The sequence below is a fragment of the Notolabrus celidotus genome, chromosome 10 (assembly GCF_009762535.1).
Source record: "Notolabrus celidotus isolate fNotCel1 chromosome 10, fNotCel1.pri, whole genome shotgun sequence".
Classification (NCBI taxonomy): domain Eukaryota; kingdom Metazoa; phylum Chordata; class Actinopteri; order Labriformes; family Labridae; genus Notolabrus; species Notolabrus celidotus.
Genome location: NC_048281.1, coordinates 6660525 through 6682752, shown reverse-complemented (window position 1 = coordinate 6682752; position 22228 = coordinate 6660525). Strand labels below are relative to the sequence as shown.

The window sequence follows — 22228 nt, the reverse complement described above, 5'->3', positions numbered from 1 at the left end:
ATATATTCTTAATGTATTGCTTAACCATTTGTAAACCACTCAGTTAGGAGTACCTAGAAACTATAGTTACACAGCTACATTTGCTGGTCTACCAGGTGTGTGAAGCAAGGAACAGGTGGGGAGGCCAGCATTGTGGATGACAGTCTATGTGATCATGAGGAAATGCCACCCAGAGCCCAGGTCTGCTTTCTGGCCTGCCCAAACGACTGTGTCATGACACCCTGGGGACCCTGGAACAACTGCCCTCAGGTAAGAGTTGATAACTGGGTTAATACCATCTTCATTGCTTTACAAATGGCATGCAAAGCTGGAGCTATTCATTTTGTCAAAATGCGAAGTGTTATTCATCAACATATGCTATAGAGAGGCAAAGCTTGAATGTTAAACTCATTATCAATGAGTTACATGATAAATGGACTATAGCACTATCTGCTGTCTTACATGTTACATGTTACATTCAAACCACATTCATACACTAATGGCAGAGGCTGATATGTCAAGCAGCCATCAGTTTTAGCTAATCCCATTCACACGCCGATGGCACAGCATCACGCCCAAATTCCACCGCATCCGTGTCTGATCCGTCTACGATCCGACACGGCACAGGAGTTGACAACAAACTACATAGTTAGTTTCTATTCCAGTCAGTATGTTAACTTCCACTGGATCTGCTCCATTGCGTTCTGGCTGCGTCTCTGATCCGGCCGGTTGGAGCTCTCCGGATCAGATAAACAAGACTTCCATTTTTGCTGGATGCCGGAGCACGACACATCAATCTCAATAGATAAGACCGAGTGGGACAGGAAGTCAGGCACCAAAACAAAATGAAAACATCTGTTTAAATGTCAGAATAAAGCACTCTGTTTTATTGCCAGTTTTTCTTTCACCTAACTACAACAACAAACCGTCATGTTGAGTGAAGCCAGACCTGGAGTCATCAGGTCAGAGGTTTCCAGAGGACAATTAAGACAACATGGATTGGAGTTTTGAGGTTATGTGTCAGACTCAAGAACATTTCAAGGCATATCCTGCAGGGCCTGGGATCGAACCCCTACCCTTACAATTGAGAGACGACCGATTCTACCACTGAGCCACAGCCACTTCCCAATGAAAAATGATTTGAGTATAACTGGGAAAACTCAAACTGAAACATAATTATAGACTCTAGTTTATTGTTTGTCTACAATGGGACTCATTCACCAACTTGTCTTAGTAATAAATGAATTCTTAAAACCCACTTACTCAACTTTTAAGAAAATCTGACATTCACTGAAGTTTTTTTATCAGAGATTTGTGCTTTTCCAAGAACACTTGAGAGCACTATAAGAATAGCTTGGTCTTATTAGCTGCGGTAGAAAGCCTGCTGCTGTGGACATACCGAACTCCAGCGGCAACAGCTACTACTATCCGTCTCACCAATATCATCTTTCTCTTTCTCTCCTAATCTTCTCTATCCCTCTTTCCAACCCCAACTAGGTCCAGGCAGATGGCTGTCTAACATGAGTCTGGGTCTGCTTGAGGTTTCTGCCTGTTAAAAGGAAGTTTGTCCTTGCTGCTGTGACTGGCTAAATACTGCGCAGTGCAATGCTCATGGTGGATTAAGATGAGATAAGACTAAGTTCTTTCTGTATGAGGGGACTGGATCTTATCCTGTGTTGATGTTGGGTCTTTGTTAATAATTTAACATAGAGTACGGTCTAGATCTGCTCTGTTTGCAAAAGTGTCTTGAGATAACGTTTGGTGTGATTTAGCGCTATACAAATAAGATTGATTGATTGATTTCCTGCGTACAATAAACCCTCCCAGGTATGACAGAAAATCCAACTGGGATGCTTTTCATGTACATTTTACACTTTTAGTCCAGGCCTCTAATTAGACCACTTGAAAAGCCCTGTAGTTAGCCATATGCCTTACGGTGCTGGACATCTGAATGGGTTTTTATTTTAGCCCAGTTAATATAAGTGACTCTGGCTAGGTGGGAGTTTTGAAATGTGATTTGGGCTACATTGAGTGACTGCTCCTATGACTACATTCAGCCCACCATACAAAGTAAGTTTTCTTGGGAACACTTCCTTCTAGCTGTACTACTTGCCATCTGTCATGAGTGAAGAAAGGAAAGGAGGAGGAGGACCCAGGTGCAGATTCAAATAAAAAGGATTTAATAAACTTAAACTGAGATAAAACAAAAACTAACTTCAAACAACACAAACTCTGGAAACACGAACACTAGAAACACCATCACTTGACAAACACACGCCACAAGCACAATGAACCAACAGAGGGGAGGAAGCACAGACTTAATAGACACACTGGGTAACGAGTAAGGACACACAGGTGAGGACAACAAGGCACAGGTGAAGACAATCACAAAGGCTTAAAACACAGGAAGTAAAAGTAAACTCAACACAAGAATGTTCTACAAAATAAAACACTAAAAACCAACTCAAGACCATAGGGAATCAAAGGGAGTAACGAGACAAAATACAAAACACACAAGAACACAAAAAAGGTAACAAAGAACATGAATCACTAAAACACAGGGAAGACAAGGATAACTCTGGAACGGAACCAGAAATCAAAGACAGGATATTACAAAGAAAATAAAAAACAAAAGAAACTCATGACACCAACCTGCTTGTCTATATGCTAATGAATTGTTATAATAATAATTAGCATTTTCTGTTGTTAGCTAGTTAATGCTTTTTAACATTGTAACTTTGCTCTCCGTGCTAATTCTGTTGCTTTGCTTTACCAGTGCTGCTCTCAGCTTGCCATGTTGCTGATGTTGTTCTGCACCCATATTTTTGGATGAAGCCTGTAGTTGATTAGAACTTTTCAAATACCCGACAGCACTAGTTAAAATAAACACTCCATGTAGAGTTCTTAATGATCCAAAAAAATCTCAACCTAACACTTTTGTATGTACTTTAGCCATGGAATGTATCTTGCATGCATTTCCACGATCCCTGAAGGATCACTTCTCTCCCTCGAATGTGTCACTGAACAGCACTAATTTGCAGTCATTGCCAAAAGCAAATATCTACTACAAAATGCCACTGTAATTGGGAAAGTCAAAAGTTCTTGCAACAGTTTTTGCATTATTAAAATATGCAAAACTCCACAACCAGACCTCTATAAAAAGCTAAGTCTGAGCAGATCATGTTGAAACTGAAGTCACTGAATTTTTATTGATCTGAACTATCTCCACTTCCCTTCCAGCGTGAGTGTTTCACACTGGTACTGGTGTTCTGAAACACTCATGAGAGATGGAATGATATAAAAGGCCCATCTTAATTCCTGCCATCCTGCAAAGATATTTTTATTCCACAAATTCATAGTGTAGACAGCGGCATAGAGTGAAATGTGCTAATCCACTGTATTTAGTGAAAAGTGCATTGTCTTGAACCGTTGCTGTTCTCAGCTTGGACGAGGGTGCTGTGTGAGCAGGATTGTGATGAGCTCAGCCGTGGTTTAGGATCCAAGAATGGCACACTGATATTTTTACCAACCAACCCTATTAAAGCAGGCTTAAGCTTGCAGAGTATCAAGGATAAATCCAGAGTAGTGTTTATGCGGAAGCACAAACACAGCATTTGTGTTTTGTTTCTGCACTTGTGCTACACACAGAATACACTCAACAAAAAAATGTAATGCAGATGTAATTTATTTGATCTTTGTAAGGTAAATGGAAGTTAGGGCTTTGTAACACTTTATCTTATCTTGCCACTGTGAGCTAATTATTGTGTTTTTTCACCTTCTCTTTATTTTTTAAAAAGAAGAATTTATCAAACAGTGGGGGTTTGCACAGTATTTTATCCAGCGGACCTGGAAGAGAGTTACGTAATTACCAAGGACATTATGTACTATGTACAAAAAAATACAAGGCAACGGAGGAACTAATGCTTAATTTTAAATAAATGATAAAATACTAGTTAACATACAATTGTAGAATGTTTGTGATACAGCAAAATGGACAAAGAAAAACACATTCATATTCAAGAGCAGATCCATAAGGCAGGTCCATCCATACACTGTTTCCGTTAGCACAGTGAAACAGGGATTTAGCTGAGTGTAGATTATCAGAATAGGAATCAACACTTTCAAGTTAGAAGCTGCCCTGTCAGCATCTGACATCCTCCCACTCCCACCCATTATGCCTCTGTAACTACCTCCGATAGCTCATCAGTGTTTCTTTAAACTGGGTTTTGCATTTCGAAAAACGAGGAGGGACATTACAAAGAAGTAGTAACAGATGCCTGCTGTCCTATCTGAAAGAGACACTTAGCTTTTAAAGCTCAGATGTTTTTTTTCGTTTGTGAACACCTTACAGTTTTTCATTTACATTCACTCTAGTACAAGTCACAATTGCATGTGTTACTCCAGTGATATTTAATAAAAACCTTGCAAATAATCACCAAACTTGTGTTAATGTTTTTCTGTGTGGGTAGTGTCTAGGACAATAAATACTAATGCTTTGTAATCGTTTTGAGTCCTATCTTAAGCTTTTGACAGCCAAGAGCTGAATTGAGCTTGAAGACTCTGCAGGACTGTATGTTGTGTAGCAATAGACTTTGGGGCACTGTTTGTAAAGTTGTGCACTCTGAAAATAACAGCAGCAATTCTCCACATTAAGCTCTTAATGTCTTGAAAATGCAATGTGAATTTTTAAAAGTCACTTTTAATCACATTAAGAGCAATATTTGTAATCTTCTTCACATTTAACTTTGTTGTGAAAAATATATTTAAGTTACAATCACTGTTAAATCCAAATGTTAAATCTAAATGTTAATTATAAATATGTTAAAGCATAAATCTAAATGTTAAATATGAATGTTGAATATAAATGTTATATATAAATATAAAAGTTAATTATAAATAGAATGTTAAAGCTTAAATCTTAATGTTAAATATATATAATGTTAAAGCTTAAATGTAAATGTTAAATATAAATATAAATGTTGAATATAAATGTTATACATGAATATAAATGTTAAATCTAAATTTTAAATTTAAATACAGATTTTTTTCATTGGTGTGTTGTGGATTTTTTTTCACATTTAATTTTGTTGTTACAAATGTATTTAAGTTAAAATCACTGTTAAATCCAAACGTTAAATACAGATATAAATGTTAAATCTAGTTGTTGATTTTTAAATATATATGTAAAATGTTAAATCTAAATGTTAAATATTAAATCTGAATGCTAAATGTCGATCTGCAATCCTAAATATTTAGCTAATATGCAAATTTACACTGCCGCCCAGTGGAAATACCAAAATAAAAGCTTCATAAAGACACATCTCTACAAAACTCTAAACACAAATCCAACACTGCACACTCAACTCCCTACATGTCACACTTCATGGTCAAAGCCTAACTCTCCCTCAAAACCAAACCTTGCCTATCATAAAATAGTCTAGAGGTGCATTTTAACCAAGAGTTCCTGGGTATTTTAGCCCCCTGAACTACTTTTACCCTGAACTTAAAGGATTTGTGCCCCCATTGTTGTCTGCGTTTCGACCGCGGGCTGAAGTCCCGGATAGATTGTGAAAATCAGTCCAGTGATGTATGGAGAGAAAAAAAAGTAAATGCACTACACCACCAGACCAGTAGAGGGCAGTTAAACAAAGACGAATGCCATTCATCACAGATGACACCATAGAAGCAGACGGACAGGCAGGTATCATTATTAGCAACACAACAGTTAGCCTGTTAGCATGGAAGAGACTCAGCTGTCGCTGTTTTAGATGGTACTATATTTCATCACAGATGGATTCACTGAATCAACACGTGAGAGGAGATAAGCACGAGTAGAAAAGACGTTTCAACGTGGCTTTAAAATTGTTTTTTCTACCGTTGTTTTGGTTTAAATAGCGACGCTGTTAACTGCTGACTTTCAGCCGGCTGCATCCCTCATAAACGTCTTTAGATGATCATTAAATATCTGATGAGGATATTTTGAAATCTTTCTAAAAAACTAAACTAGTTTGCATTCCCAGGAACTCCCTCTGTGTTTCAACAGCTGTGTAAACTCCACAAACACTGACACGTTCAGCTGAAGGTCTCCAGTTTACAGGGTCACTTTCAAAACCGTAACACCGGGAGAAATGCATTTGCATCTCACTGCAGGTAATCTACCAATCAGACACGTTCAGCATTGCAGGCCCTGCCCCCGAAGAGACAAACACTACATCATAGTTTTAGACACTGTGGGGATCAATTCATTAGATTGCAACAAAAAACAAAATGAATGAAGGAATTAAGGAACAGCATACCCACTGTGGAAAACTGGCAAATACAAAGAATATTTTACTCTCCTCCTCCACGCCTTCCTGGATCCATTTCTCTAAACCTTAATGAACTAACCCAGGGCCCTTTAATCTATTCATTGGAGGTTCTGATTGGTGTGTGAACAATTTTGTCTGAGTGTTTTTAATCAGGTAATTGTGTGCTAATTGGATTCAGTCTTTGCTAACTGAGTTACAATGTACAATGCTTGTGCTTTCTGAATGAACACAAGGTGCATTTGGTTCTGCAGTTATTGCACAGCTAGACTGTGATTGTTTCAGCCGGCTGTGGGTCATACCACAGACAAAGACTGTATATCAAAGATACAGAACATGCATGCCCTAAGTTACACCTTATCAATGTATTAACTTTGACCACTCAAGTGGCTTGACTCTGTTATGCATGATACATTTTGCCTCATGAAATTGCATTCAAACTAGATCAATGTTAACTAGTTGCTGCACACATGAAAATAAGTAGCTAACTAAAACTCCTCAAATGTTATTTTGGTCAATAATTTCTCCCCTTTAACATTACCAAGAGGTGTTGTATTTTATGTTGTTGATAAGCCTGATTAGTCACCTCAATGTCCCGTTCACACCAGATGTGAACGATCGTGCTATTCGAGCGAATACAGACGCAACAATGTTTTGTGTTCACTTGATCAGTATCGGAATCGGTATAAGGTATTGAAAGAATTGCCAAAAAAGTAATTGATATCATATCAAATCATAAAAGTGTGGTATGGCCCAGCACTACTGAGGGGGAGAGCATTGTCATCTTGGAGGATGAAGTAAAGTCCCAGATTCTGGAGATATCAGGAGCCAGTTGTACACCTGTGACTGTCACACCTGGCAGCACTTAAAGCTCAAAACAAGAGTGAACACCAATAGGAGACTATTGGAAGGGGGTTTGGCACATTTTTTGGGTTGCTCATTCCACCAATGCGCAGTCCTTACAAATTTGACCTCGTTGTAAAGGTGACTAATCAAGCTCTCCAACGATATAAAATACAATACCAGTTTGTATTATTAAAGGGGAGAAATGATTGACCAAAATAACATTTCCAAACTTTTTTTTGATGAGTTTGGTTCCTTTATAAGCCTGCATATAAGTTGCATACTGACCTTATTGGCCATTTTGCAATGCCTGTTAATGCCTTGTTCTACATGAACACATTCTAGGCCACAATCAAAGGACCATATTCAAATGATATAAAGTGCATGACCTAGAGTCTAGGAAATGTCTGACTACCTTGTGCTTGTGAAATCTGGGCACTAAACAAGGTGCAAGACACAAAGAGGTTGGATTAAGACCCCTGATTTTTTAGATTGACATGAATCAAAGCAGTCCCCACTTGCATTCTATTAAAAAACTAGCTACTTTGCTAATTATTGGTCCGATTTCAGGCTCTCTTCTTAGGTACAGGGCTGGCTGGCTCATGTAAACTCTTCCATTATGCCTTTGCACACATAAAGCAAAAATAGGTCACTATCAGATATCTTGATGAATGGATAAAAGCCATAGCCAGTGAAACAATCCAGCTGCATTGCAGAAACAGAATCAGTGACTTTTCAAAGGAAGTGAGCTGCCGTGTATATTTACATACACGGCACAGCGGTATAGCTTTGTTGATTACTTACTATTTAGGCAGGTACTCACTATGGAGCATGCAATTAAGATTTTTTAAAAGGTGCTTTGGGCCACACCTGCACTGTTTTGCAGTGGCTAGTACTTTTCCCCGACAGCAAGAAGACTTCTGGTTCCAATCCAGGCTAGGGCCTTTCCTTGAGGAGTTTGCATGTTTTTCACGTACATAGGTTCCCTCTGGGTACTCCGGCTTTCTCCCACAGTCCAAAAACATGTTTGTTGGGTTAATTGATCCTTCTTAACTGCTGGTAGGTGAATAGGTCTGGTTGTCTCTATGTGTTAGCCCTGTGACAGACTTGCAACTTGCCCAGTGTGTTACCCTGCCTATTGCCCAAAGAGAGCTGTGATTGGTTTCCGCTCCCCTATGACCGAAATGGGATAAGTGGGAAGGATGAATGCTATGGACCAGGTTATTGTTGTTCTATACTAAAGTCGATTTATGTGTCCACACCTAATTTTAAGACCAGCATGCATACAGACAAATACTTAATTTCCTGTTAACACAATGTGGGTGCTTGGCCGTATCAACCCTGGTATCCTCACTAAGTTTGGGAAGCTTTTTCGTCTTGGGGGATTATCACGAAAGACATTCTCCAATGAATAAATCTTCATAAATAAGGTCTACTTGAGTAACAAAACACAATGCGCTGTCAACAGTGTCCAAAAAACTCTAAATGGATTACACAAAAAAGAAAACAGGCACCATGGCAGCATTAGAAAACCAACTCTTGTGTTGTGTATTTTTTTTTGTTACTGTTACTGAAAATAGAGTTTGGAGTGTTTAAGAAGATACATCTAGTATCTGTTTAAATCTTACTTTGAAACCGAGGGATCTTTATCTGTAGAGACCATTTCCATGATGCTGTTTGTAATAACCAAGCCTCAAGGCTGTTGCTTATGAAAGAATGAACCCAAAGAGTTGAATATATTGTCTGTATTTAGACTCAAAAATCACTGAGAGCAAAGCCCTCATTTACAATGATGTTGAGCATATAAAAGAAACATTAAAATGCATGATAAGCAAATAAAAGATAAAACCTTAAAATAATGTTCAATTAAAAACAGACAACAATTAAAAAGAAATGTTAAAACAAAGTCAATTAAAACAGGAGCAATCAGAGGTTAAAAAGTTTACAACTAAGGTTTTAAAATGACTAAAAGAGAGCAGAGTGTTCATATTAAAGAGCTTTGAAGTGAGTTCCAAGCAGATGGAGCGACAAAGCCAAACGGGGATCTTCCAGGCTCAGAATGAACTCTGCGAACCTGGAGAGTGAACCGATTAGAGGACCCTGTGTAATGTGCTCCAGAGGACCAGACTAGTATGGGTGATATATATGAGGGTAGCATCCCAATAAGAGCTTTATAATAAACAGGTATGAGTGCAAATCACTCCTTTCAATCAGAGAGGACCATCCCACCTTTTTGTAAATGATGCAGTGATGAGTATTGTAATGATCACCGGTAATAAATCTCAGTGCAGAGTGAAAAACGGCATCAAGTGGTTTTAACGTGGAAGCTGAAGCATGCCTGTACAAAACATATCCATAGTGTAGCACTGATAAAAACATTGCCTCAACCAGGGTTTTCCTACAGGGGAGAGGAAAACAGGATTTGTTCCTGTAGAAAAAACATCTTTAGTCCAAGTTTACTGGACAAATTTAAAATCTGACTTTTAAAAGAAACTTTCTCGTCAATCCAGATACCAAGATATTTATAAACCTTTACCCTTTCTGTATTGTTGCCTGCATTAGAAGTGATCATGAGAGTTTTCAAATCAATATGTTTGGCCCTAGAAAAGATCATGAATTTGGTTTTCTCTGCATTTAAGACTAACCTATGGCTGGTGAGTGCAGCTTCTAATTCAGAGAAACAGCATTGGACAGAACGCACAGCAGACTTTGTTTTAGCAGCAGTACAATACAAAATCGTATTGTCAGCTTAAAGGTGAATTTAACAATATGAAACAGCAGACACAATATCATTTATATAAACAGTAAAAAGAACAGGATCTAGAACAGAACCTTGTGGAACACCAAAATCAGTGAACCATGAATGCAGAAGACAACTTAAGAAGTAACTAAGGTTTAAAGTGTGTCTTTTAGTGATATGAGTCTTTTTGATGAAAAAAGAGGTTTGAATGAACAAAAAGGACAACACATTATTGTTGTGATACGAGTAAATACAAGTTATAGCATGAAGAGTTTTCAATGTTTAACTGTTATGTATTTTGTTGATGGAACATGTAAAATCAGATGACAGCTGTCAGTTTATTTGCCCTGCCAAATGAAAAACCTGTAACTCAGAACTCTAACAACTCAGTTGGTTGATGCTTTCATTGTTATGCAGCAATGTGACCAAGGAACATCAAGGTACAGGAACAGACATATCCTCCGCCTCCCAGCCTCAGGAAACTCATCCTGTCCAGAGCTGGTCCAGTCAGAGCCTTGTGTTCTCAACAGCACCTGCTTCTCCTACCAGTACAGAGTCTCAGGTAAGACTGTGAAATAGAAACGTTTGCACGGTGCTGGTCTTTAGCACATACAGTAGAGGCGTAATGTGACATTATAGCCTGACAAGTTTTCTCATTTAGGGTAAACATTTTGGGCAAGGGACGGTGACATAGCGATAGACAAGACACAAACAATGTGTACGCACTGTAAGAGAATAGATTTCAATTTGTAATTCTAATTTCTGAACAGAAAATCCAGTAACCATAACGGCCAAATTCCCCCGTTTCTGCGCCCGGTCTGTCTTTGATGTGTCACGGCACCGGAGTTGACAGGTTTCTATTCTAGTCAATGAGTTAACTTCCACTGGCTCCGCTCCGTTGCATTCTGGCTGCGTCTCTGATCCGGCAGGTCGGAGCCCTCCTGATCAGATACACAAGACTTCTATATTTACTGGACTTTCAGAATAAAACACTGTGTAATCGCCAGATTCACATAACTATGACAACAAACTGTCATGGTGAGCGGAGCCAGGCCTGGAGTCAACAAGTCAGAGGTTTTCAGAGGACCATAAAGAACATGGATGAGGAGAGGAGTCGGATATCCATTAATGCAGTAATTACCGCAGGAAAACCTTGGTCACATGACTCCAGTTGTCCGACGGTCCCGCTCCGTGCTGCGTTCTGAAAACGCAACTGGAGACGGACCGGACACGATTCTGGTAGAAGTCCGATGTAAGAGACATCTGTCTGTTTTTTATTGACATAAGGCATTTTTTGCTGACAATTGGGCAACATCTCAAACAGGTGTCATCATAAATTCACCTTAAAACTTGGAAGACAATCAGTGATAAATCTTTACTAAGACCTTAGACATTCTGTATATTTTTACTAAATATTTCCTATGTTTTCTGCAGTTCTGTATCCAATGATACCAATGTGTATTAGCCCCTTTCTTTTGGAATAAAGCTTCTGGCTAGGGTTTGATTTAATCCTGAAAAAAAAATCTGTCACAAAAATGTTTTTTTTTTTTTTTTTTTTTGCTTTAATCCCTACAGGTAGAGTAGAGAATGAGGAAGATATAAGGCTGGATAGGAAGAAGAGGGATATCAGTCACTGTGCACAGTTTGTTATATCCCAACAGTTACCTTGGTCAAAATTTATAAATCTGCTTCTTTCAGAGATAATAACAGTGGGTATTCATATGATATATCGCCCGAACTGAACAGGATATGTCCTTCGGTTTTCATATCAGAAATCCTCTCGCCAGAGTACGCCTGCACTATGACTGACTCTGCCAGTAATCTGGAAGTGGCAGGGTTGGAGCCACTCATAAAGGTGTTTTGCACGTATGATAAACCTTGCCACCCAATCTCACCTTGGTGTAGCATGCGTCATTCAATTGCTCGGGCCGGTGAGACACCCAGCTGCTTGTTTTCATCATAGTTCAACTGCTGCTGCTGCTACAGCTCCTGTCACGCAAATTTATCAAAGACGTTGCCATGCAACGAACATGGATGTGCTGGTTTGTTCCCTGGTGCAACAGCTTGAGGAAATATTTGCACGTTGAGTATTCAGAAAGTACTGTTTTGATTATTGTTTGCACCCAAAAAAAAGAGACTTATGTTATCTATTTTTGTTACTTGTACTGGTTTTACTTTTTATTTCCAATTTGTGGAAAGGAGTTCAGTTAGAAGGTCTCACAGCTTCAATTATAGATAAGAAGCCCACGCATGGTTCATGCAGTTATAAGGTCTGAAATGACTCATGAGAAAACATGCAGGAGAAAAGCCAGTCACTAAGTTTGTGGCAAAACCTTTCAAAGTGTTACATATTGTTTGTGTCTACTGAAATTGGTAATTCATACTCAGAAAGTAGAAGATGACAGTAACAAGATTGCAACTAGTTAATACATTTTAAAATAGACTGCACTGTTTTGCATTTAATGACTTTCATTAGAATTAAGACTCTTTTTCCACTCATTTATTTCATCACTGAAGTTTCCTTCATAATTGCATTAAATTATAGTCTCATCACGTTCTTCTGAAGCCAATATTGCATATTATCCTGAGTGCATTGTTACACCCCTAACATACAGTGATTCTCCTGGCACTGGTTTAAAAGCTGATACAATAGTGACGCAGATAAGTTGTTGTTGTTGTTTGTTTGAGTGTGTTTACGTATTACAGACTGGACAACATGTCACCTGAATGAACATGCTATCTGTGGATGGGGATCACGTTCGCATCTCTTGGACTGTATTCGCAGCGACGGCAAGATTGTGGAGCTGCAAAAGTGCAAACAGGTAATCACTATGTGGTCAGACATTACTTTTATATTGGCTTGAAGCTATACTTTAAGAACCTATGTTTATACATCTATTACAGTTTTTGTGAACGTATTTTTAAATGTTAGTCAGGCATCAATCAATCAATCTTTATTTGTATAGCACCAAATCACAGCAAACGTTGTACATAGCAAGAAAAAACTTCCTTTAACAGGCAGAACCTCGAGCAGAACCAGACTCAGCCATCTGCTTAGTAGTGACCAGGAAGTACCTTAAAAGTCCACTCATTTTACGGCAAGTGGTGCATCCAAAATTACCCTTCTTAAGCTCTACTTGATAACCTTTGAAAAGAGAACATCAAAAATTCTTCTTCAAGAATGGAATAGCCTGGACTTGAACTTTATTCTTCCTTGAAACATAGACTTTGAAGCCCTAACCAATGGAAATTGGAACAAAAAAAAGATATTTTCCAGAAACCAACAAACCCCTTAATGTGGATGACTGGAATATCTAACATCAATGTTTTTTTCTGTGTTGAGTAAAATGAATGATTAATGCTGCAATACCCTAGTTTCTGAAGCGTATTGCACCGCTGAGTGAAGGGCTATGGGGTGCCTTTTGTATAGTTGTGCACACTGAAGTAACATTTTCTCCACATTTAGCTCCAAAACGTCACAAAAACTAGCAGGGCTGCCAGCCGTCCATAATGTGAACTGAATTAATAGAAAATGTTGGAAAGGCAGTTTTGGAGGCCATTAAGAGATTTCACAACGCTCAGAGACAGAACTGACCCAGTCTGTGGTACGGACAAGCTAAGTTGGTATTGCTAAGGCTGTATCGTTTTATGAAGCTTTTACAAACAGAAGAAGCTAGAGGTCATTCTAAATTACACAGATCCTCCACTTCACAACTTCTTTGTGGGCCAGAGAAACAGCAGCAGTGGACGGCTCATCTCTCTGTGCTGCAGGACTGAGAGATACAGGAAATCATTCATCCCTGCAGCCATTAGGCTTCAGAACTCTCTAGCCAATGGGAGATGAGCTGACAGACACCTGAATGACTTGTTTTATGTGATTTTTATAATTTTATCTGCGAGACACCTGAATTTCCCTTCAGGGATTGATAAAGTTCATTCTATTCTATTCTATTATTTTGATACTTTTGCTGGGCTGCAGTGGGAATTTGAATATCAGCTAAATATTTAGCATCGCAGAGCAACATTAACATTTAGATTGAACATTTAACATTTAGATTGAACATTTAACATTAAGATTGAACATTTAACATTTAGATATAACATTTAACATTTACATTTAACATTTAGAGTTATATTTAGCATTTGGATTTAACAGTGATTTTAACTTAAACATATTTGTCACAACAAAATGCAATGTGAAAAAATCACATGTATTGCTTTAAATGTGATAATAAACTGACTTTTTAAATTCACGCAACATTTTTAAGACATTTAAGAGCTAATGTGGAGAATTTTGCTGTTATTTTCACAGTATGCACAACTTTACAAACAACGCCCCACAAAGAACAATGTGATGGAAATTGCAATGTTGTCACTTCTGTTTTTTTATTTAGAAATGAAATTACAGATTTTCTACCTTCTCACAAATTTTAAAACCATGCACAATTTACCCTGAAAACATTTGATCGTGGTAAAATTGCTTAATTTCTACACTTTTTTTTTTTACTTGATATTAACTGCAGTCCATGTAAAGTAGGGGAATGTGGACAACCTTTTTTTCTTGTAATTAGAGCTAAATAATTTGTCCTGTTCTCAGTTCTGTTCTTGTTCTCCACAGTTTGGTCTGATCAACAAGTGGAGGCTTTCTGAAAGCTGCATGGTTGACTGTCCCGTCAGCTGTATACTCTCAGATTGGTCACCGTGGGCTGAATGCTCGAACACCTGTGGTAGCCAAGGTAAACATATGCACAGGCAAATTTAACATTAACCATAGGGACACTGTCACCAACCAAATAAACCAAGAGTTTAAGCCACATGTGTGGTATCTCTTATATTTGTCGATTCATACCATTTAGGGATATATAGAATTGTGCATGAATACATTTATATGCATTCAAATAATTTTCATGTATTTGGTATCTAGGCACATCACTTTTGCAGATTTATACCGTAACAGATTTATATAGAAATTTCAGGAGTGAAAGGACAATATCCTTTCTCCTCTGCACTGGTGCAGTGCCAGCCCTGCCAACACTCCCCATTTAGGTGGTAGTATACTGCTTTTTAACTTATTCTCCCGCTGTACTCTTGAGTTGTTATTTCTCCTGATAATCTCCCTATTTCACCTTGATGTCAATTAAATGAGTGTCCCTCAACTTCTATGGGGGGCTTGCGTATTAAAATATTTGATGTGGCACATGCCCAATCAGCACAATATCACAAAAATATGTACTGCAATAAATAAGCAAGTATTGCAGGGTGCACATTAGAATTACTGGATTTTTATGTCTATCTGGTGTCCCTCATGTTTTACACAATACCTGTGTTTGTATTGTGCCCCCCTAAATCCAGAATCCACAAAGCAGGGTTTGTTTTTTGCCACTAGAACCAGAATCATGTTAGACAGCCATCTAACTCAAACTAGTTGGGGTTGGAAAGAGGGATCGATGAGAATGAGAGAGAGAGATGATAGTAACAAGATTATGTAGCCTTATTTTTTTTATATTCGTTTGCTTATTTTATAATGAAGGCTGTTTTCTGTTAATGCTAGGAGCTTCCATGTATATATGTATATGGTAATAATTTTAGCCAAGCAGACTTGTTTTAACAAATTCGAATACAACTCACCTTTATCGACATTAGAAATTATTTAGTGTTGCTGAATAAAGTATGTAATCCTGCTCTGCATGAAGAAAAAATGTAGTTATTTCTTTAAAAAGCCTTATTACTGGCCTTAGTTCACAGAAGTAAATAATTAAATCTCCGTGCATTCATAATTTCTTGGCCCTCTTATAGTTGATCTCCCCATGAGACAGACTGTTATTCTGTTGATAAGGGAGACGGAACTGTAACTTCTCAAGTTAATTAATTTTGATTTTTCATTGACTGACTCTCCCCTCGCAGTGAACCCCTCAATGAGCTTTAACTAAGGCATGCTGTCAACTGGGAATTTAAACTCAAGGCCATGTCTGTCTGCTCAGACACTGTCACTATGACTCCCTGTCACTCTGTCTCTTCTCCACCATTGTGCAAAAGGTCTGTCAGCCTTGAAGAGGGATTTGTGTCAGTCTTCACATTGAATCTGTGGCAGAGGATGCAAGGAGCTTGTTTGTCAGTATGCCATGGGAACGTTAATATTTTGCACTTGATTTTTGAGATGGCAGAGCTGAGGCCTTTTGCTGTGTTTACCCAGAGCCCACTGAGCTCTTCATCTCCCTTAGAGAAAGACAAACACATAGAGGTACTTTTGGATCTGATAGCAGATGGATGCCCTGTCTTCAGTGGGCCACAGGACCCAGACACTGAGCTGCTACTGCATAACAATCCTGCTCTGTGGCTATTGCCTTTTTCCTTTTGCTTTTCACACATTATCAGTAGGTCACTTGAACGGTGCATTTGTGTTGCAAACGGTTATATGTGAGCATAGCATCATGGAAACACAGATGTATGGTGTTGTGGCACTTATTCCTCTTTGTCATAAAGACTTTAGAATTACAATAATGGTTATGAGATATTAATTTAAGGCATGCAGATAATCTAAGTTATTAATGTACAACTTTCATATTAAGTCAATAAGTTCATATGTATTATTAGGATTATTATATGCACTGTGTTGCACATTTTTAAACATTTTAATTAATGATTGACATAGCTAGAAGACATCTTGCCTATCTTTCTTATTACAATCAATCAATCAATCAATCAATCAATCAATCAATCAATCAATCAATCTTTATTTGTATAGCACCAAATCACAACAAACGTTATCTCAAGACGCTTTTACAAACATAGCAGGTCTAGACCGTACTCTATGTTAAATTATTAACAAAGACCCAACATCAAGACAGGGTAAGATCCAGTCCCCTCTTACTGACAGGACTCAGTCTGATCTCATCTTAATCCACCATGAGCAGAGCACCTCGCAGTATTTAGCCATTACAGCGGTGAGGAAAAACTTTCTTTTAACAGGCAGAAACCTCGAGCAGAACCAGACTCATGTTAGACAGACATCTGCTGAGACCGAGTTAGGGTTGACACAACTGTGTTGGCCTTTTTGTTCTGCAGGTCAGTCTGTGCGTACTCGGAGAATCCTGCAGGAAGCCCACGAGGGAGGTCGTCCGTGTCCTAACCAGCTGAGCCAGACCAGGCCGTGTCCCATAAGGCCTTGCTACACATGGTTGCTGGGTGACTGGTCTCCATGCACTGTAGAGGTATGATCTGCTCTGTGAACACTCAATAGGAGATTGCTTGGGCAATTTCTACCTTAATGTGACATTGTTAAGAACAAGTGAATCAATGTAAATTGAATGGCTTAAACGTTTAACAAACACAACACTGTAGCATGGTAAATGTTAATAAGATACTGCACACATACCTTAATGTGAATACTCTCTCTATAGGCCATATTTAGTCAATGTAACGCTACATAGTCCATAAACTCCAAAGTGAACCCGTTAGCAGTTGAGCAGCAGCAGCAACCATCATCGTTACCATCCAATCACGTTGTAGAGCGACTACTAGCCATGGTCAGTTACTTAAATCTCATTCATCTCATTTAATCTTGTTCTTTTTGGTAACCAGATACTTCCTTTGCCATTCTTTAAATAATAACCTGTGTATAATACATACGTGTGTTTGTGTGTGTGTTCGTGTGTGTGTGTATGCAGGGTGCAAAGTGTGGTGAGGGGCTTCGAAGAAGGAACCTTTCGTGCGTTGTTCATTGGGGTGACTGGCCGGAGTCTTTCCCTCAGCCTGTGGATGGAGAGCTTTGTGGAGATCAATTGAGGCAGCAGCTCTTACAGGATATGGAGCAGACCTGTTTTATTCCCTGCCCAGGTAGAACTGCACTCAAATTTACTAATGCTTTTACAATGTGTTGACTGCCAATGTCAGTAATGTTAATGTAATTGAAAAAATGGTGGGTGTTCTTAAGTTGTAAAAGAGTAAAATTGGATTTTGAATTGAATTCAGCATTGACTAGTGTTATAATTTTTAGCCTTGTTGAACAGAAATCCTTAAATCTTGGTACACAGTGACCTTGATCAAAACTGAAAATCACGCTTGATTATACTGTACAGTATTAGCAGACTTTGATACAATTTGATTTGAATTTGATTTGAAAGTGTTTATTTCGAACATGTAAAAAAATTAAAATAAATAACAACCAACAATAAACAAAAAGACATACCCCATGAGAAGCAAACGTTACAAGCAATGGAAAAAAAATCCAAACAAAACTGTTCCATCACTAATATGAATTCTATTACATGTCTGAAAAGGAGTGGGAAGAAGTAACATTATTATTAATTCCCATCCCTTCTCCATAATTAATTAGTAATTAATGATTACACCCACATACCTGTAAACATTTATTTACACATCAGATACTGATACAAGTAATCCAGCACCCAGTGATTATCTAACCCCTTCTTCAGTCCTGTACTTTGTGAAAATCATGTCTTTATACCTTACTTTAAAAAGGCTTAAGGTAAGGCCCTGCTTTAGCTCCGCCATCAGACTGTTTCATAGTTTTACTCCACAGATTGAAATGGAAAAGCTCCTGATGGTTGTTCTTACTGACGTTTTTTTTAAATTAAAAATTTCCCCTCAAATTATATCCCCTGCCTGGCTCCCTGAGCCAGACAGCTTTTGAATATTTCCAGGAAGTAAATTGTGTTTTGCCTTAAACATGATTATAGCTGTTTGATATTCCACAAGATCAGAGAATTTAAGAAGTTTTGACTGTAAGAATAGTGGGTTAGTGTGATCCAGGTATCTGACGTTATGAATTATTCTTATTGCTCGTTTTTGAAGTATAAATATTGATTGCTGTGAACTTTTGTAAGTGTTGCCCCAAACCTCAGCGCAGTAACTTAAATATGGTAAAACCAGAGAACAGTACAGAATGCAGATTGACTTGTGATACAGAACCTGTTTAGTTTTGTTCAGTATTGAAATACTTCTTGATATTTTGGCCTGTACATGCTTAATGTGAGATTTCCAGCTTAATTTGTCACCTATTGTAATCCCCATTCATTTGTTTTCATGGACTTTCTCAATTCAATAGTCATGTAGAGCACCTCATTGAACTACATCACATTTAGGTATGTTGTAAAATAAACTGAATGGTTTAGAAATTCATATTTTATGGCTTTTCCAAGTATACAAATTTGACAAACAGAAAATCTGACACACATCATACCTGCAACTTTCCTTACACACAGCTGCCTTTTCTCTACTGTTTCCCCTCTCCATGTCATGTCTTTTGTCAATATTAATCAGCAGCACATTTCATAAAGATGCCTAAATAACGCAACTCGTTAATGACGTAGCATTTTGCAACTATCCACATCAAAGATAGCACACATCCATAGCAACCTGCTGCACGAATTCAAGCTCCAAGAAATGAAAGAAAAAATGCCGAACTGGTTGAAGATTATAATTGGGCAGCCTGTCAAGGTATTTTCTATGTGTTTGAAACACTGCATTACATCACAGTTATATCACAAAATATTGCAAGCAATCTGACTTGCACTTAATTCAATTTGCCACTTGTCAAGCATTTCCTCTATAGTAGACTGATTGAGTGACTGTGGAATATTTTGTTTTGTAGCCCTGCACTTTGTGGTATTTTTATCCAACCATTGTATTGTCAGATTAAAGCTGGGGTTGGTAATCACGGAAAACTAGCATGAATTTGAATGTAGCATTTCCTCAGGACTCCGTCTAACCCCTCCCCCCGTCCCCTCGGAGCTCCTCCGAAATGACGCCCCCCGCTCACATGCACGAGCGCTGCTGACTTGCAACCATATGATGGTGACTGATTCAAAACCGGTCCTCACCAAAACATTCTCATAGTGAAAGTTAAAAACACAAACAAACATGGCTGCTGTTAGTACTTACAACTGTCATGCTAGCATTATCCAGTTGTACTGGTGACACGATATCAGGAGAAAAGTTATAACACATATATAAAACTGTAACAGCTCTACTGTTTGTTAAACGTGTTCAGTGTAGATGTTCTTAATTCCTACAGTGTTGACAGTCAGTGAAGGCATCAGGAGAGGTGTAGAGTGTGTGAGCCGGAGAGAGGAGAGACAAGAGGAGAAGTTCTTCATTCATTCAAACATTGATTGTTGTTTTGTTGGTTGTCGTGATCACGGCCGACAGTGACCGGTTATTAAAACTCAACGTGTTCACCAATCGGCTCGTCATCCCTACAGTGTCCGGACGGACGCTACAGTACATATATATTTTCTGTAGGACTTACTAAATGTCATTAATTCTTCTACTTGTCAGAGCCCCCGTGGTGAGAGCTTTTTAGACTCTGATCCGGACTACAATCCTGAGCAAAGCACCTCATCAGGTCAGCGGGGACAGGCCCGAGGTCGAGCGAGAGGGGCAGTAAATAGAGTCAGGGGAAGCAGAGGCAGGAGACGGGGACTTGGAGGAGTGCACGCCGGGGAAATGTACGCGCAGGAGGCGGGCAGAACGGCAGGACGGGATATGATTGGTTTAAAATTTGGGGAGCCAAAAAACGCTGATTGGTTGGTGTTTTCCCAGGTTTACTCCGGCTGTAGATAGCAGTTTTTTTTCATTCTTTTTTAAGAACACATTATGTATTGATTGCCATCAGGACATAAAGATCATTTTAACCAGTATAACAAAAAGTGTATCTAAATCTGATTACCAACCCCAGCTTTAAGAGTGACAATTGACAGACATCAGTGCTCCCGATATCTGTTGTGAAGCTAATCACTATAACATCGTTAAACTCTCTTGATAAATGTTTTAACATGTTCTTAAAGAGTTCAGGCAGAGGAGAAAAACATATATGTGATGGTAAGCTGTACCTTGGTTCCAAGGGTTCAACCAGGCAGCGGAATCCGTTGTTATTAATGAGCAACAGGCATTTTGTGTACGCAACAATAAATCCAATAACCTTTTCAGTTATTTTTACACTTTCAAATCATCACTGTGAATGTTTTTGTTGCATCTTTGCAGTACAGCTGGCAATGTTCACTGCTTCATTTTGCTATGCAACTGCCATCCCTTGAAAAATGAGCTTTGCACATATTGCAAGTTGGAAAATTTGTCAATGTCCCACAACACAGTCTTCATAACAAGATGAAACCCACTGTTATGAAAACTAAAAGACACTGTCATTTAAAGATTGTTGGGATATATGGGGATTCATCCATTAGGGGAACCACAGGCCTGCCCTGTGGGTGAGTATAGTCATATGGGGTTAATAAAGTTTAACTTCTCATCTGACGCTGATGGAAGGGTTAAAGTGGTAGTTCAGTTTCAGATATCCAAAGTGTAACTCTCAGAAAAGTCTAAATAATGTCAAGAGTTGTATTGCAGCATAGAAAGGCAGCTAAAATCTTGGCCCGCTCCAGTTGTTTCGGCCAAACTGACTGTTTTGTTCTCCTTGACATACACAAGACCCATGGTGTCAGTAATCACCTAATAAAGGCTAACTCTCACTCTCCTCTGCTGGGCCACACCCACTCCTTGATCAAAAACCAGCATTCCTCTGCTGCAGAGCAAAGGAGCATTCTGCCTCTCTTTTGGCTGATTGCCACACTCTGTAGTTATCTTCCTCCAAGCAACTTTCACTCTCCGCCTAGAAATCTGCACTGACCTACCGGTGCTGGTGACGTAGTGCACACACATGGTTGTAAACATAGAATAGCATAGAACTGAGTTGAGAAGATCAAAACATAAATGTGATCTCTTTGGCAAAACCTTTTCCAAGCTTAGCTTTTGCATGCTTTGACTGTGGAGCTACACCATTTTGCAGTGCTTCCCTCATCTGTCTCTCATTCTGCTCTGATCCTTGCCTTCATCACTCATTCCGCCCTTGCTGTGTGCCTTGGCTCGGGATCAGATGTGTTTTACGGCTGTGTGTGTAATTTTTATCCATGTGGGTGCATGGGTATGAAAGTGACAGGAACAGTGTAGGGTCTATCAACATGTAAGTAATGTACACCATGTGTTTCTGTTTTGCTGTGTGCTGTACAACAGAGCATTTGCAACAGCATGTTTTCATAGTTACAGCAGCATGCAAGAAGAAAGGATAGTGGGTTCAAATAAAGATGTGTCAATCACCACTAATGGGTGTTCAGGGTAGAGAAACCGAGGGTTATTCTGGCTGAGAAGATGCAGCAGAAAGCCATATAATTAATACAAGAAGACCCTATCCTGGAAAACATTGAATATTAATGCTTAACCTACGTGAATGTAGGTGTCTGCATGTTACATGCAAATGATTTTTGTTTCTCTTGAGAGGTGTTTCAGTAATTGGAGTTGCCTCAAAAGTTTGGCTCAGGGTTATAGCTTGTATTGTATCATTTAA

The 22228-nt window shown here is 38.7% G+C and overlaps 1 protein-coding gene across 1 annotated transcript in view; it reads left to right on the top strand.

The window, feature by feature from the left end:
- Positions 1–22228, top strand: part of thsd7ba (thrombospondin, type I, domain containing 7Ba) — a 156464-nt gene that overhangs the window by 118119 nt on the left and 16117 nt on the right. The window contains exons 17-22 of the mRNA XM_034693559.1: positions 96–249; positions 10285–10429; positions 12574–12689; positions 14486–14603; positions 16933–17078; positions 17535–17703. Of these exons, the coding sequence (XP_034549450.1) occupies positions 96–249; positions 10285–10429; positions 12574–12689; positions 14486–14603; positions 16933–17078; positions 17535–17703 (848 nt within the window). The remainder of the gene's footprint in view (positions 1–95; positions 250–10284; positions 10430–12573; positions 12690–14485; positions 14604–16932; positions 17079–17534; positions 17704–22228) is intronic.